This window comes from Hibiscus syriacus, unplaced genomic scaffold (assembly GCF_006381635.1).
Source record: "Hibiscus syriacus cultivar Baekdansim isolate YM2019G1 unplaced genomic scaffold, ASM638163v2 tig00110988_pilon, whole genome shotgun sequence".
Lineage (NCBI taxonomy): Eukaryota > Viridiplantae > Streptophyta > Magnoliopsida > Malvales > Malvaceae > Hibiscus > Hibiscus syriacus.
In genome coordinates this window covers 2,427,297-2,444,668 of record NW_024062942.1, presented here as the reverse complement: position 1 = coordinate 2,444,668, position 17,372 = coordinate 2,427,297, and the positions used below count along the sequence as shown (strand labels likewise).

Below are 17,372 nucleotides of genomic sequence, written 5' to 3'. Positions count from 1 at the left end.
CACATGTGTCATCACTTTATTAGTTAGAATAAAATCATTTAGAGAATAATATATAAGCTGCTAATAAAAAATGGTGTGGAAAATTTTTAACAAATTAAGTCAGAATTGTCGTTAAAAACAATCAGTGATTGAAATAGAAAAATACATGATGTTAGTGAAAATTTGTAAAAGAAATTAGTTTGATGACCAAACTAGAAAATAAATAATAAGTTGTGGACTAATAGTAAAATTTATCCTAAATTTAATGAATTTGACTTGTTTTTTGTATCTTACCAATTAAGTTAAATGTATCTGAACCACTCAAGTCATTTCTTATCTATATAAACAAATATATATATGAATAGTTTATAATTTAATTTGTTATTCTTTCGTCTATTAATATGAAATGGATTAATTATTAGAATAAAAATATTTAAGAAGGGTCCATTCAATATAAAGATGAAATAGACAAAAGTAAGGCAGTCACCACTTATTTACATTATGAACTTAATTTTTTTTCTAGAACCACATGTTAGAAGTCTATTTCTAGAACTCTACTTGGTAAAAGTCTATTTCTAGAACTCTATTTGGTAAAAGGGGGGAGAAACACTTGTTAAAGGCAAGGCAAGTACCCCATTACATCACGCATGATGCATCCTTACCATGTATGATGAACTAATTTTTTATTGTTTAATACTCTAATATCTTTGCACATGCATCATCCAACTTTTACTTTTTTCGAATTATTTAATAAAATTCATTAGAATTGAAAAATCTCTGCCCAAAGGAGCAGTAAATATTTTTATACCATAATAACATTAATAGCCTCATGCCACGTGCTACTTGCCTATCAAGTATCAACCACTAGTATTTCGTGGCATAAGCTGCCCATGATAACACTAAAAGCCTTATGCCACGTACATTATATTTTAATTTATAAATAAAAAAGATATGGAAATTTTAATGAAAATGATAGAAAAAGGTAATTTTCCCAAAAAGGGTAAAAAGTAAAATAGAAAATCTCCACGTATTTGGTTTTGATTCTCGTTTCCTTGCATTTACATTAGCTATAAAATATTTCCGCGTTTCGTAATCGTAATTAATATTTATTATTTTAATTAAAAAAATGTGTGGGAAGTTTCGACCCTACAACTAACCACCTCTATTTAAGACCCGACAAACTCAAATCTACTTCTCAAGTTTATTTTCTCCTTTGTATACTTATCTGCCGCAAAACCATACATAATCGAAGGCTTCCGTTCCTGAGGTTTTCTTCTTTTTTGTTTTTTGAGATGCAAGTCATGAGTTCCTCACCGTCGTTGTCTCCCGCATTTAATAACTTCTCCGGCGCAGGAAAGTTCAGTTATAATTTCGGACTTAAACTGCGGCTCAAAGAGGAAGAGCCTGACAAGGAAGAAGAAGAGAAATCGAACAGTCAGCTGGAAATAGGTGATGAAGATGAAAAGGAAGAGGAAGGAGATGAAGAGAAATTGAACAGTCAACCGGAAATAGAAGATGAATATGAAAAGGAAGAGCAAAGCGAAGAGGAAGGGAAAGAGTTTTCATTTGTTTGTTTAAGTCCTGATGGATCCCCGATTTCTGCGGACGATTTGTTCCAAGACGGTCAGATCCGACATATTTTCCCGTTATTCAACCAAGGTCTCCTCTTCGCCGACGAAGACGGCACCGTTTTGAAGACCGAAGAGGGTGATGCCGCTCTACCGCCTCAGGTGAGGAAGATTTTCGTGGAAGATTCGGCGGACGCGACGTCGTCGGAGCCGGCGGGACCGTTCCGCGAGTGGAGAGGTGCAAAAACCGTGGAGGAAGCCTCACCGGATACGTGTCGAAAGAGCAACTCCACGGGATTCTCCAAGCTTTGGAGGTTCAGAGATTTGAAGCTTCGATGTAATAGCGGCGGCAAAACCGCGTTCGTCTTCTTAAGCCATCCTCCGCCTTCTTCTTCTTCTTCGTCATCGTCATCGGTAAAAACCGAGAAGAAAAACGAAAAAGAAGAAAAGAAAACAGCATTAAAAGCAATCCTAGAGAAACCAAAAGTGAAGAAGACGGAGAAGAGTAATAAAATGGCGTTGCCTTCAGCTCACGAAAAGCTTTATGTTAAAAACAGAGCACAAAACGAAGGGATTAAACGGCGCTCATATCTGCCGTATAAGCAGGTTTGGTTTTTCACTAACGTCAACGGCTTAAGCAGAAATGTTCATCCATATTAGGTTTCTAGTTAGTCAATTAAAATTTTGTTAGTATTTTTTTGTAGATATTGGGAGTACAGTATTTTATATATATATTTATATAAACATAATTTAGTGGAGCAGCCCAACATTGGGTTATGATAATTTATTTAATTTTTTATGATATGGTTCACAATTATTTATTAATTTTTTATGATTCTAATTACTTACAGATTTTTAAGTATTATAATAATTAATCTAACACGTAATTTTTCAAAAAGAATAAATAACTACAAATGATTTTGTGGAGAGATTTTGATTTCGATATTTCAAAATAATACGTCTTTTATCCATTACATTAATCAAGTTTAAAATCTGGTTGACAATTAAGTTCAGAATTTAATCAAATTAGTTTACATCCCTTTTTGGTACAAGGTCTAATTTAGGCATAAATCCACCAACCCCATTCAAGCAAGGGGTTTGGTGGTTGCAACAATCAAATTAAAATTTCATTAATTGCTTTATGCAGTATTTTAAAAATATACAATTCTACAATTCCATATTCAAAACTTAATATTTAAGATGATTCTTCCTATTATTTACGATTTTTTTATATGAAAAAGAGCCTATAGAGATAATTGTGATAGAAGTGAACGGACACAAAGTTCATTTGACAGCTGATGTCTTAAAAGAATTAAGACTGCAGATATATTTTTCTTTATATCAAAAGGAAAGCTTTATTAATTAATTTCTCCTTTTTGTATTTAACAAAAGTTACTATTTGTTATTTTAATACTTATTTAAAATTACTTTTAGATCAAAATTCTTTTTTACTATTCAGTACAACGATGCTATAATAATAAACCACGGTAAATACAAGGTGACAGCCAAATCATGACTGCAGATGCGGTTTTGATTCTTTGGTTTTGAAGCATCGTAATTGTCCTCTGGAACCTAGGGTAATGTTTAGTAACATAACTATCAATATTATTCTATTTTAGTCATTCAATTATTTTGTCATCCAATTATTTTTTTTAAAAATTATACTGTAAATACACGTTTTTATCCAGATAAACATTTCCATTTTTTTACTTTCATTTTATGGTTCTAATTATATATGGTTTAAAGGTAAAATAAATGTTACAATAAAATAATCTTGGAAAAATATAGTTTTAAAATAGCTTTGAAAAATATTATATATAGTTTTAGAAACGTTTTGAAAATAATATATAGTTTTAAAAAATATTATCTATTATATAGTTTTAGAAAACATTTTGAAAACAATATATAATTTTGAAAATATTTTAAAAATATTATATGTTATATAGGTTTGAAAAACATTTTGAAAATAATATATAGTTTTGAAAACAATTTAAAAAATAGTCCCACAATTGCATCACTTGGGGCTGTTGGATCTGACCCAATCGAACGGTCCAAATCATGAAGCACCTAGGGTTTCCACACTTGGGGCCGTTGGATCTAACCCAATCGAATGATCCAACTCATGAAGCACCTAGGGTTTCCACAATTGTGAGAGAGAGTCCACGCAGCCCAGTTTGGGGCATTTGATCCATTCTCCATCAACGGTCAAGATTAAGCGCACAAAGGAGGGATCTGTGAAAACCTAACAGCCGCTGCACTTGGTGAAGTCCAACGTTGGCATACCATGAAGAAATCAACGGCTGACTCACACGCGTCTGATGAATGCTTGGATTCCAGAACCATCCAGGCAACGATCGTGACATCTCCATGCGTCCCAACAATGGCAGAGGCAGACGGAGAGGCGATTTCGACACCAAATCAGAGTCACATGCACAAAAAGATGGAATCAACATAAAAATCAGAAGAAAAAATGAGTGATTTTTTTAGTGAGGTTTTGACGTTTGTAATATCTATGTAATCGGGTATATAAACCCACCAACACAAATGTAAAAACAACTTTTGGTAACAGAGAAATCGAAAGCAAGATTCAATAGGTATTAAAAAACCTCGGTATTTCTTTGTTTTTTAGTTTGCATGTCATTTTCTTTGGATAAAAGATATGAAAGGAGAAAGTTTTATTAATTAGTATAGTGTTGTAATTTGCATGTTATCTTCATGTACATAACTCGACTTATAATTGTATAATTGGATTAAGGGTATACTCTTTTAATTTAAAATTGTTTTGAGAGATTTGTCTTAACTTATTAAATAGTCGCTTTTGACGATTTTAAATTGAAAGTGTATCCAACAGTGACACCTAAAAAATGATTCATCACTTAAAATTTGGGAACGAAAGAAAAAGAAATATTCGGTTATTTAATTTTTTTGTGAGAAGATTGTTAGAACTTATCTAAGGTATGATCTCGATATTTTTAAATAATCGAATATCCTTCTTCTTTCTAAAAAGGCTTGGTAATTTTAATTTCGATTGGAATAAGAATTGATTGCCTCAAGTTATGAGGGGTTTGTTTTTTTTCGATAGAAAATAATTAAATATTATTATATTTCATTATAAAATTCACATTTTGTTGTTTTATGGGATCATAAAATAAATTAAATTCGAATTTGTAAATTTCATTACAAAGACATTAGCTAATTGACTAGTTAGTGATTTAGGGCGCTGTGGGGATGTTAATCATTCCCCACGCGTAACTGACTCTCGAACTCGAAATTTGGTAATACAAACCTCATTTTTCATTTTAATTAAAATTAATTTTTATTTAAAATAAAAAACATTTTTGGGTCCTAGTCACACCTTAATCAAAGATTGGTGGCGATTCCTCGAACCGTAAGTTTTTCTATCGTAAAGGAAATTTCAATTTTTTCGAAACGAGAATTTTTTTTCAATCGCATTTATTTTTTCTTGAAATATTATCGATACATGTGATAATATAATTTTTTTTTCTAGGAATAGAATGAGAACACATGTGTCATCACTTTATTAGTTAGAATAAAATCATTTAGAAAATAATATATAAGCTGCTAATAAAAAATGGTCTGGAAAATTTTTAACAAATTAATTCAGTATTGTCGTTAAAAATAATCAGTGATTGAAATAGAAACATAGATGATGTTAGTGAAGATTTGTCAAAGAAATTAGTTTGATGACCAATCTAGAAAATAAATAATAAGTTGTGAACTAATAGTAAAATTTATCCTAAATTTAATGAATTTGACTTTTTTTTATCTTACCAATTAAGTTAAATGTATCTTAACTACTCAAGTCATTTCTTATCTATATAAACAAAATATATATACACTCATTTTCGTCCGGAATAATTTTATTATATATATATATATATATATATATATATATATATATATATATATATATATATATATTATTTTATATATATATATATATAAATATGTATATAGTAATATAGTTTGTGAAAATGTTTTTGACAAAATATAATATATAATTTTCAGAAAATGATTTTCAAAAGTTTATATATTATATGATTTTTGAAAATATATTTAAAATATATATAATATATAGTTTTGAAAACATTTATATATTATATAGTTTTTAAAAAAATTTGAAAACTTATATAATATATAGTTCTTAAAACATTTTGAAAACTTATATAGTATATAGTTTTTTAAAACATTTTTGAAAAATTATATAATATATAGTTTTAAAAACATTTTTGAAAAAATATATAATATATAGTTTTAAAATCATTTTTGGAAAAATTATATAATATATAGTTTTAAAAACATTTTTTGAAAACTTATATAATATTTTTAAAACATTTTGAAAACTATATAATATATAGTTTTGAAAACTTTTTTAAAATATAATATATAGTTTAAAAAATATTTTTGAAATATATATATTACATAATTTATATTATATTATTATTATTAATTTATTTTCTTTTTATTATTTTCTTTTTATATTTTTTCAGGGTCCAATAACATTCCATATTTCGGTCCAACATTGGGCCTGATCCAGTCTAGAGTTTAAAGTTAGGGTTTCAGCATGTCACAGCACCGCATGAAGCCAAGGAAGGTTCCAGCAGCCTAAACAACCAAGCACCAGTCAACACCGGGATTTCTGGCCGGGGAAATCGGGACTGACCCATCCTGAAATCCCTGACCAACGTCAAGTTGGTTACCGTGAAGATCAAAGTAAGAGAACACCGGTGGTGGGTATAAATACCCTACCACAGAACAGCAAAGGGAACAACCATCAACAATACACCGAACCATCAAGCAAACAACACGAGAACATACTGCCAACGACCCAACGAGAAATCGAAACCCGAGAGTCACAGCCAATAGTGGATAGCCACAGAAACAACACACACCGAGAACAACAGAGCAACCAAACATCACAACATCAACCAAGACCGGAGAATCGACCACGAAAACAAAAAACAAAGAACCAAACGAATTAAAACCCACATGCAAAAAGAGAAAAAGCAGTAAACAACCAAAAGCCAAGCAAAATAAGGAGCAAGCATCATGAAGACGAAGGGCCTCGCCGAAAAATGGTAAAAGTCGAATGGGTTTGCCTTAGATCCACGCGATTTGGGTTTGGTTATGGTGATTCGGGGTTCAGATCTGACCTAATGGTGACGAGGGGAACATTTTGGGCTATTTGGTTTTTTTTTTCTGGCCACCATCACCGATGGTCGGAGCGGTGACATTATGGCGGAGAGGGGCTGAATAAGAAGATCGGCTGGTTTTGTAAGGGAGAGAATTTGAGAGCATTCTCTCGTTTGGGAGAGAAAGAGCATGGGAGAATATACGAAAATGAAATGAAAGGGGGCATTTTTTGGTATTTATATACCAAGGACCAGTTTACAAATAACAGATTCTTAAATCCTCTCGCAGTCCCTGGTATTTTGAATCGCTTTTCATTTTGGTCACCATTTGTAATTTTTCCCCCGAATTTGCAATTCAATTAATTTGGTCCTGGTTTATATTTTTGTATCTTTGTGAATTGGCTCCTAACATTTTACTCTTTTTTTTGCAGTCCATTTTAATGCCAATTTAGCCCGTTAATTCCATTTTTTTTAATTTGGTCCCCTTAAGTCTTATTTTATTTTATCGCTATTATTATTATTATTATTTCTTTCATATTATTTTTTATATTTTATTACTTTTAAACTTTACCCTTTTTTAATTTTTATTCCTTTTTTTCCTTTTTCCTTTTTTTATTTTTATCTATCATATTTTTTCCTCTTTGACTTATTTCTTTTTTATTTATTTCTTTCTCACTTATTAATTTTTTCTTCTTTCTTTTGACTTGTTATTATTATTTTTTTCTCGATTCATTTAATACTTGTCTATTGTTTTTTTATCTAACATTTTCGATTTTTCTTTTAGAAGAATTTCAAACAATCAGAGGTAAACAATTCGAATCGGATTTTTAAATTCTGAATTTTCGCAATTAAGACAACCGATAAATTAATTGGTACCGAAATGGCGGTTCAAGGGTGCTAATCATTCCTTGACCGTAATCGACTCCCGAACCCGACACATTTCTGGTAAAACACAGATCAAGTAAGATGGTGTCTGATCTACCTAAATACCGTTTTAAAATGATCGATGGCGACTCTAACCCAATAAATTCAAGTCGAACCCCAATTCCGGGCCCAACCGAAAGACGGCCTTGACAGCTTGGCGACTCTGCTGGGGACAAGTATGTGAGTCAGGCCGAAATTAATTTTCGGTTGTCTTTTATGCGAAAATAACAAGTTTAAATTTTAATTTATTTATTCGGTTCCAATTATTTATCTTTGATTATTTTTCAAATAAATAGTTGTACTGACTTTTTTTCAATTATTTCATATATTTAATTTTTTCCATCTAAGGCTCTATACCCGAGCTCTGAACCCTTTTAAGTGGGGGCGAAAGCGACGCCTTCGTGAGAATTTATTGTCCGCATAGGCCTAGCAAGTACCCTTCGGGATTCATATACCTTATGTCTTCGTGTGAATTTATTCACCACATAGGCATAAGGGAATGTATCATCTCGATTTTAACTTAGTCCACATAAGCTTGTAATGGGCTTAGGACTAAGGGTCTGGCAAGCCCAAGGGGGCACCAGCAAGGAGAACTTGGGTACCTTTTGAGCAAACAGCTCGTCACCTGCACAAGTTTAACCAAAGGAGTCGGAACGATTCGACAGGATATTCAACTGGTGACAGAAAAGGCGGAAGATGAATCAACTTGTCAGAGTCTGTTCGAGATCTATACCATCAAAAAGTTTTTTTGTCTCTTCAGACGTAACACTTTTGTCCCCAATAAGGATTATTTCTAATAACAGACACATTTTTTGGATCAATGCCTCGAACATTGCATGCATTATGCATTTAAACATATTTTTCATTTTGTTATTTTCATTTTTTTTATATTTACATTAACTAACAAGAGTTGGACACACCTCATCCACATAACACTCGTTCAAACAGAAAAGAGCGGGAATTTTACGATGAAAGTAAGGACACTCCCGAAGCAGAAATTTGTGCATCTGAGGGTACATCAAAAGGAGCTTCCGCAAGTGAAAAGGTTGAAATAGGGAGCAAGTGCAGATGAAGGATCTCATCCTCGACATTATGGAAATAGTGGGGCATTCTGATTGAGAGTCGGATAGGGCGTCCATCAGGAATTTTGTTGCATTCTCAAGCATATCATCTTGTTTAAACTTGTTTTTTTTCCTTTCGTACTTCTTATGTGTGAATGTTTTTATGTCACTTGACGTTCAAACATTTTAAATAAAATGCTTTCTTCTGAGGAAACGAGCAAATTTTAATCTTGAAATCCTTGAATATCACCTTAATTAAAAGTTTTTTTGAGGTTGTAAATCTTTGACAAATGACAAGATTGAACCCCGCAAAACAAAGATCCCTTGATCCTAATTTAAAAAGATAAAAAGATACACCAAGTTTCTTTTCTTATGAAAAGTTCATCAAGGGTTTAACATTCATACATGTATTAGGAGCGAATAAAATGGGGAATCTAGTACCTGAAATTACAAGGCTAATTGGTTTTTACTTCTGTTAATGACGTTCAGTGATGATAATGATCTTCACAGATGGAACAGTCGAGTAGGTGAATCTAGTTTAGGTCAGTTGCTTGGAAATTAAACTCTAAAGATGAGATTCCTTGACCTTCAAAAACACCTAGAGTATAACAGGTTCTTCTTGTAACATCCTCAATACCGGGTTAGTGATCAAATTGTAAAGTTTCAGAATTTGGTGACTAGAGTATAACCATGGATTAGTTCAATGATTTATTTGGAAATAAATCATAAAAGTTGTTAGTAATTATTAGATGAATTGAAGGGAAAAAGGGTCATTTACAAGGAAAATAATTAAATATGGTTATATATACACGTGGGTGGAAGGGAGAAGAAATCAAAAGGTTCCAGAGTTCTCTTCTCTTCTTCCTTCTTCATACGTGAAGGCTTGAACCAAAGGCGAGTCTTCTATTTAGATAATTTCTGGATAAATTTAAGGTGGGTTATGTTCATTAGATGATAACTAAGCTTAAGGAAAGCTTAAGTTATCTTAAAATCAAAAGATAAAGGAGTTAGGGAAGATTAAAGATTTGGAGTTCTTGAGTGAAATATTGAAATAGAGTTTATAATAAGAATTGAAAGTTAAATTTGACTTGCCATCAATAAGAATAAGAGATTTATGAAGTTAGAAAGGATTAATAACAAAGTTGAAAGTTTAGTAAGATTCTTAAATTTTAAGAATCATGATGATATATGGAAGATAAAGATGGTTTATATGGATATAAGTTGGTTTAAGTAATGGTAGTTGAGTTTAATGACGTGATAGGGGTTTAAAATAGAAGAATTGAGTGAAGAGTTGATGGTTTTCGGGCTTAATGCAAATTATGGGCAAGGGGTATCGATGCACATTTAATGTGTATCGATACACTCTTTAAAGAAGAAACATCGAATGTAATTAGTGCATCGATGCACCCCCTTAAAATGAAAACATCGAAGGTGATTTGTGTATCGACATATGAGTAGTGCATCGATGCACATGTTAAAGAATGCATCGATACACTGTAGAATGTATCGATGCACTTCAAGGGGAAATTGAAATGGATATTTATTTTGGTCTAAGAAATGATAGATTAGAGTATATCAATGGGATACTGATATGTATCAATGTATGATTATGTAGATATTGAACATGAACAAGTTCCAGAACGATTATCGAGTTAAGATTCGATCGAAAGAGAGGAAATCATAAAAGGGGATTGGAACTTAGTCAAGACAAGGTGAGTGCATCTTATTTTATAAGATTATATGGAAATTGGACTTGTGATAAGTCTATTTCATATAGTAATAGCTCATTAAGTCTTGATTATAAATATGTTAACAACATGAAGTGTATGTATGTTTGATTATATGAATTGATATGTTTTTGTATGTGCTATGTGGTTTATGTAAAAACACTATTAATTGTTAATGAGAGAATATAAAATAAGTTATGAAATTATAGGAATATAGAAGATAAGTCAAGTGATATATGGAAATGGAAATAGATGTCTATGAAGTGTCATAGAAGAACAAATATAAGTCATATGATAATAAAATATAAGACTATGTGAATACATGGTTATGAGATAAAATATGTAATAATAGGAAAAATATAATGAAAATGAGTTCATGAGAAGTGATAAGAACTAGGTAAACATGTGTAACAGTTATATGCATAATAGAAACATGAGTTGGACAAGTACATAGTGGTATGATCCATTATGAGAATTAGTATAATAGGGTTTTTCGATTTATTGAGAGTGAAGGGAACTAAATAAGATTGAATTATAGAATGAAATGGGAATAGTATATCAATTAGGAAACTTGAATATAAAGGGATGATATGAATATGTAAGATAAGTTATATGCTAAAAATCTATGGAGCTATATGAAAAGGTTATAATGAATAGATTAAATTAATACATAAATAAAATACTATTAAATGATATATGTTTAAAAACACGACATAATTTATGTAATCTAAGGGAATACAAAGAAATGGAGCATAAACTAGATGATATGATATAAGTTATTATATACATATATGTTAAATTAATACATAAATAAAATACTATTAAATGATATGTTTAAAAACACGACATAATTTATGTAATCTAAGGGAATACAAAGAAATGGAGCATAAACTAGATGATATGATATAAGTTATTATATACATATATGATATACGTTATCAAGTAACATGAAAGGACTCTAAAAATTGATATAAGCTATGTGAAAGTGTTCTATGTGTTTCTATGTGCTATATGAAGTAAATATGATCATATGTGAACAAGATATGATATGTATGTTTACATGAATCTGAAAATGATATAAGCTATATGATATGATCTACATGATTATATGCACTTTGGATATATGTTATATGACATGGATCTATGTGACTACGTGAGAAAGTATATAAGCTATGTGACATGTAAATGTGAATCATATGAAAATGTTCTGCGCGTAAGTGAACTATGTGTATATATGAATATGTGAAATGACATAAATGATAATGCCCATGTTTATGTGTCATGAGAGCTAGGGGTATAGTTGGCATGCCAAGAGTCGAGGGTCTACGCGGTCCTTCGGGACATATATGTATTATTTGGAACATATGTGAGGTCTTTTGAGACACATACTTGATCCTTGGCATATGTATATAATTCTTAAGGAATTTTCTACGTGGTCCTTAGGGACAACCTTATATGGCCCTTCGGTGCATTTCTACGCGGCACTACGGTGTAATTCTACGTGGCACTTTGGTGCATTTATACGAGCTGTGGTGACAGCATTAGTGCACAACCTATATAGACTCATATATCTATAGTTCTCACATGCGTACATAGGCTAATAAAGAGATAACAATAACCATATTACATGTGACTTATATGCTTTTGTGTTATGAATTATATTACATGTTTTATATGATTATATTTGGATTGTATGAATGAATGAGTCATATGTTGGTTAAAATGATAGGCATAAGAAGATACGTTTAAGTGATATAAATGATAATAATATTGATAGTGAAATAAGGCTAATGATGGAAATGATGAGTATATGTGTGTATGTTCTTACATGTAATGATATATTAAATAGGTGTTCTAGGTATTTGTTACATGAATAAGGATATGAGTGATATGATATGATAGCAGTGATTGTTACGGCATTATTACAAGTATAGTTTACATTATATGTTTATTGCCTCACTAAGTCATAGACTTAGCGTGTGAGTGTTTCACACGCAGGTTATAGAAAGTGAATATAGAAGCTGAGAGGAGCAAGATAGGTCAGTATATTCCTTACAAAGTTTAGATCAGAAAAGAAATGTTTGATATGTATTTTATTCTTTTAGATGTAGTTTGCATGTAATATAAATGATTTGAATTGTATATGCTCTGATAAGTGTGAAAAACTCTTATTTTGAAATAATATGAAGTTTTCTTTAACGTGGATTTTTCATTATTTTGAACAAGTAAAGGTTTAAAAGTTGATGTGACACCTCGGACTCAGATCCGGGTCGGATATGGGTTGGGGTGTTACATTTAATGGTATCAGAGCTAAGGTTTAGCCGATTCTAGGCTTAAACCGAAGTTAAATGAGGTTTAAAAATGTGTACATACCAACTAAAAGTGAAAATTTTTGATATGATAGTGTAAGGAGTATGTTGTCTTGCTTATAGAATAAGATTTGTATGATATAGTAGAAATTGATTATAGAAATTGTCAAAGTGAATCGATAGCTGACAAATCTGATGGCAATAGCAATTCACATGCCCTGGCCAGGCAGGATGAAGAGCAGAAACCTCAGAAAGTGCCTTATAAGATTAAAGGTTGATTTCAGAAAGTTGAAATCATATTAGAATAGTGATAGAAGGTTTTCAAAGGTTTGAATCGGAAAAGTGAGGTGAAGTATTCTTATTATTTCATGGATACTATAGAATATGGTGAACAAGTGTCACCATAAGAAAGTTAAAAGATCTAATGATTTGGTTAGATTTTGTAGAGAGTTCGAGAATAAGTGCATCAGGGACAAACATATAAGATATATAAAGCCAGAGTTTATGAGTTTGAAATAAAGGAATAGTACCATGTAGAAGCAAGAATGTGGATAGAATAAGGGTTTGTATTTTAGATGGAAAGAGTTAGCGTTGGCTAACCAGATTATGTGAGGGAAAATGTATAGAAATTTAATATTTTGAGATATTGTCAGGATAAGACAACCAAAGATGAGGTGGATCGGGATACAGTTATATAGTTTGATCATAATAATGTGACATAGTGAAGAAGGAGAGGATTCGTATGTTTGAGTAAAGCTAAGGATTGATAAGAAGAGTTTAAGAATGGGTACATCAGTGATCAGTTTATAAGATAAAGGAAGTAAAATGTTGAGTTGGAACAACGTAAATTACATGGTGTATGAGAATAAATGTGGATTTGATAAGTTAAGTAAACTATTGTTGAGATAATTCCGACTGAAAGGAATGTATATGAATGGTTCGATGAAGGTTTATGCTTTAGATTGGAATAATTGATGCTGACTAACATAATTATGTGATGGTAAGTGTATTAAAGTTAAAGGATTAGAAGATGATGTCAGGGTAAATTAACTAAGTATGGTATGAATTTAGACATGATTATGTATTTGATCATGGAAATGTAAGAAGTACAGGAGATGGTAAGAATGAGGTTCTATATAAGTAAAGCAGATTATCAAGTTACGAAGAGTGATGAAGATCAGTAATCAGGATAAGTCTAAGTGATATGAAAACCGTAGGAAAGACTGATAAAAGATATGATCTATGTTACAAGGATATTTGAATTGTGAAGGAGGTAAAAGGATAAAGAAATTAAAGGGTTAAGTATGATAAACGTATATGGAAGTGTAGATAAGTCGATATAGAAATACAAAAGTATGAAAGTAATGTGAAAAGATTGTTTGATTCTGTAAATATGTGTTTAATCACAATTAAAGAAGATTTAAAGTAGTGTTTTGGTCAAATGAGGATGGAATAAAAGTTTGGTATAGTGATAAGATAATTAGAGATTAATGAAGAAATAGATGGATTTATGATATTGAGTAATGGAAATGGATGTTACTGTTTATGTGATAAGTGACATGATATGAATGTATAAAGGAAAAAGGTAATTGAAAAGCTAAAGGAATGAAAAGTAAGTTTTCTAATGATGACAAGAAAGATTAAGTAAGTAAAGCAACATGAGAACATTAGAAGTATTTTTATCAAGATGTTCATGAAATTTGAGGACGAATTTTCTTTAAGGAGGGGAGATTTGTAACATCCTCAATATTGGGTTAGTGATCAAATTGTAAAGTTTCAGAATTTAGTGACTAGAGTAGAATCATGGATTAGTTTAATGATTTATTTGGAAATAAATCATAAAAGTTGTTAGTAATTATTAGATGAATTGAAGGGCAAAAGGGTCATTTACAAGGAAAATAATTAAATATGGTTATATATACACGTGGGTGGAAGGGAGAAGAAATCAAAAGGTTCCAAAGTTCTCTTCTCTTCTCTTCTTCCTTCTTCATACGTAAAGGCTTGAACCAAAGGTGAGTCTTCTATTTAGATAATTTATGGATAAATTTAAGGTTGGGTTATGATCATTAGATGATAACTAAGCTTAAGGAAAGCTTAAGTTATCTTAAAATCAAAAGATAAAGGAGTTAGGGAAGATTAAAAATTTGGAGTTCTTGAGTGAAATATTGAAATAGAGTTTATAATAAGAATTGAAAGTTAAATTTGAATTTTCATCAATAAGAATAAGATATTTATGAAGTTAGAAAGGATTAATAACAAAGTTCAAAGTTTAGTAAGATTCTTAAATTTTAAGAATCATGATGAGATATGGAAGATAAAGATGGTTTATATGGATATAAGTTGGTTTAAGTAATGGTAGTTGAGTTTAATGACATGATAGGGGTTTAAAATAGAAGAATTGAGTGAAGAGTTGATGGTTTTCGGGCTTAAAATGCAAATTATGGGCAAGGGGTATCGTTGCACATTCAATGTGTATCGATGCACTCTTTTAAGAAGAAACATCGAATGCAATTAGTGCATCGATGCATAAGGAGTGCATCGAAGCATAAGGAGTGCATCGATGTACCCCCTTAAAATGAAAACATCGAAGGTGATTTGTGTATCGATGCATGGGTAGTGCATCGATGCACATGTTAATGAATGCATTGATACACTGTAGAATTTATCGATGCACTTCAAGGGGAAATTGAAATAGACATTTCTTTTGGTTTAAGAAATGATAGATTAGAGTATATCAATGGGATACTCATATGTATCAATGTATGATTATGTAGATATCGAACATGAACAAGTTCCGAAACGATTATCAAATTAAGATTTGATCGAAAGAGAAGAAATCATAAAAGGGGATTGGAACTTAGTGAGGCCAAGGGGATTGGAACTTAGTGAGGCCAAGGTGAGTGCATCTTATTTTATAAGATTATATGGAAATTGGACTTGTGATAAGTCTATTTCCTATAGTAATAGCTCATTAAGTCTTGATTATAAGTATGTTAACAACATGAAGTGTATGTATGTTTGATTATATGAATTGATATGTTTTTGTATGTGCTATGTGGTTTATGTAAAAACACTATTAAGTGTTAATGAGAGAATATAAAATAAGTTATGAAATTATAAGAATATAGAAGATAAGTCAAGTCATATATGGAAATGGAAATAGATGTCTATGAAGAGTCATAGAAGAAAAAATATAAGTCATATAATAATAAAATATAAGACTATGTGAATACATGGTTTTGAGATAAAATATTTAATAATAGGAAAAATATAATGAAAGTGAGTTCATGAGAAGTGATAAGAACTAGGTAAACATGTGTAGCATTTATATGCATAATAGAAACATGAGTTGGACAAGTACATAGTGCTATGATCCATTATGAGAATTAGTGTAATAGAGTTTTTTGATTTATTGAGAGTGAAGGAAACTAAATAAGATTGAATTATAGAATGAAATAGGAATAGTATATCAATTAGGAAACTTGAATATAAAGGGATGATATGAATATGTAAGATAAGTTATATACTAAAGATCTATGGAGCTATATGAAATGGTTATAATGAATAGATTAAATTAATACATAAATAAAATACTATTAAATGATATATCTTTAGAAACACGACATAGTTTATGTAATCTAAGGGAATAAAAAGAAATGGAGTATAAGCTAGATGATATGATATAAGTTATTATATACATATATGATATATGTTATCAAGTAATATGAAAGGACTCTGAAAATTGATATAAGCTATGTGAAAGTGTTCTATGTGTTTCTATGTGCTATATGAAGTAAATATGATCATATGTGAACAAGATATGATATGTATGTTTACATGAATATCTGAGAAATGATATAAGCTATATGATATGATCTACGTGATTATATGCACTTTGGATATATGTTATATGACATGGATCTATGTGACTACGTGAGAAAGTATATAAGCTATGTGACATGTAAATGTGAATCATATGAAAATGTTCTACGCGTAAGTGAACTATGTGTAAATATGAATATGTGAAATGACATAAATGATAATGCCCATGTTATGTGTCATGAGAGCTAGGGGTATAGTTGGCATGCCAAGAGTCGAGGGTCTATGAGGTCCTTCGGGAATATATGTATTCTTTGGAAAATGTATGAGGTCTTTTGAGTCACATACTTGATCATTGGCATATGTATATGATTCTTAGGGAATTTTTTACGTGGTCCTTAGGGACAACCTTATATGGTACTTCAGTGCATTTCTACGCGGCACTACGGTGCAATTCTATGTAGCACTTCGGTGCATTTATACGAGCTGTGGTGACAGCATTAGTGCACAACCTCTATAGACTCATATATCTATAGTTCTCACATGTCTACATGGGCTAATAAAGAGATAACAATAACCATATTACATGTGACTTATATGCTTTTGTGTTATGAATTGTATTACATGTTTTATATGATTATATTTGGATTGTATGAATTAATAAGTCATATGTTGGTTAAAATGATAGGCATAAGAAGATACGTTTAAGTGATATAAATGATAATAATATTGATAGTGAAATAAGGCTAATGATGAAAATGATGAGTATATGTGTCTATGTTCTTATATGTAATGATATATTGTATAGGTGTTCTAGGTATTTGTTATATGA

The 17,372-nt window shown here is 30.8% G+C and overlaps 1 protein-coding gene across 5 annotated transcripts in view; it reads left to right on the top strand.

Annotated features, from left to right (window-relative positions):
- Positions 1-1,201: 1,201 nt before the first annotated feature.
- Positions 1,202-17,372, top strand: part of LOC120149111 (cilia- and flagella-associated protein 251-like) — a 28,576-nt gene continuing 12,405 nt past the window's right edge. The window contains exons 1-2 of one of the 5 annotated variants that reach the window (XM_039162010.1): positions 1,211-1,393; positions 1,457-2,243. In XM_039162010.1, the coding sequence (XP_039017941.1) occupies positions 1,272-1,393; positions 1,457-2,207 (873 nt within the window). In that variant the 5' untranslated portion in view covers positions 1,211-1,271 and the 3' untranslated portion in view covers positions 2,208-2,243. Of the gene's footprint in view, positions 2,246-17,372 lie in introns of those variants that run through there. The other 4 variants (XM_039162009.1, XM_039162008.1, XM_039162006.1 and 1 more) reach the window with 4 other exon arrangements.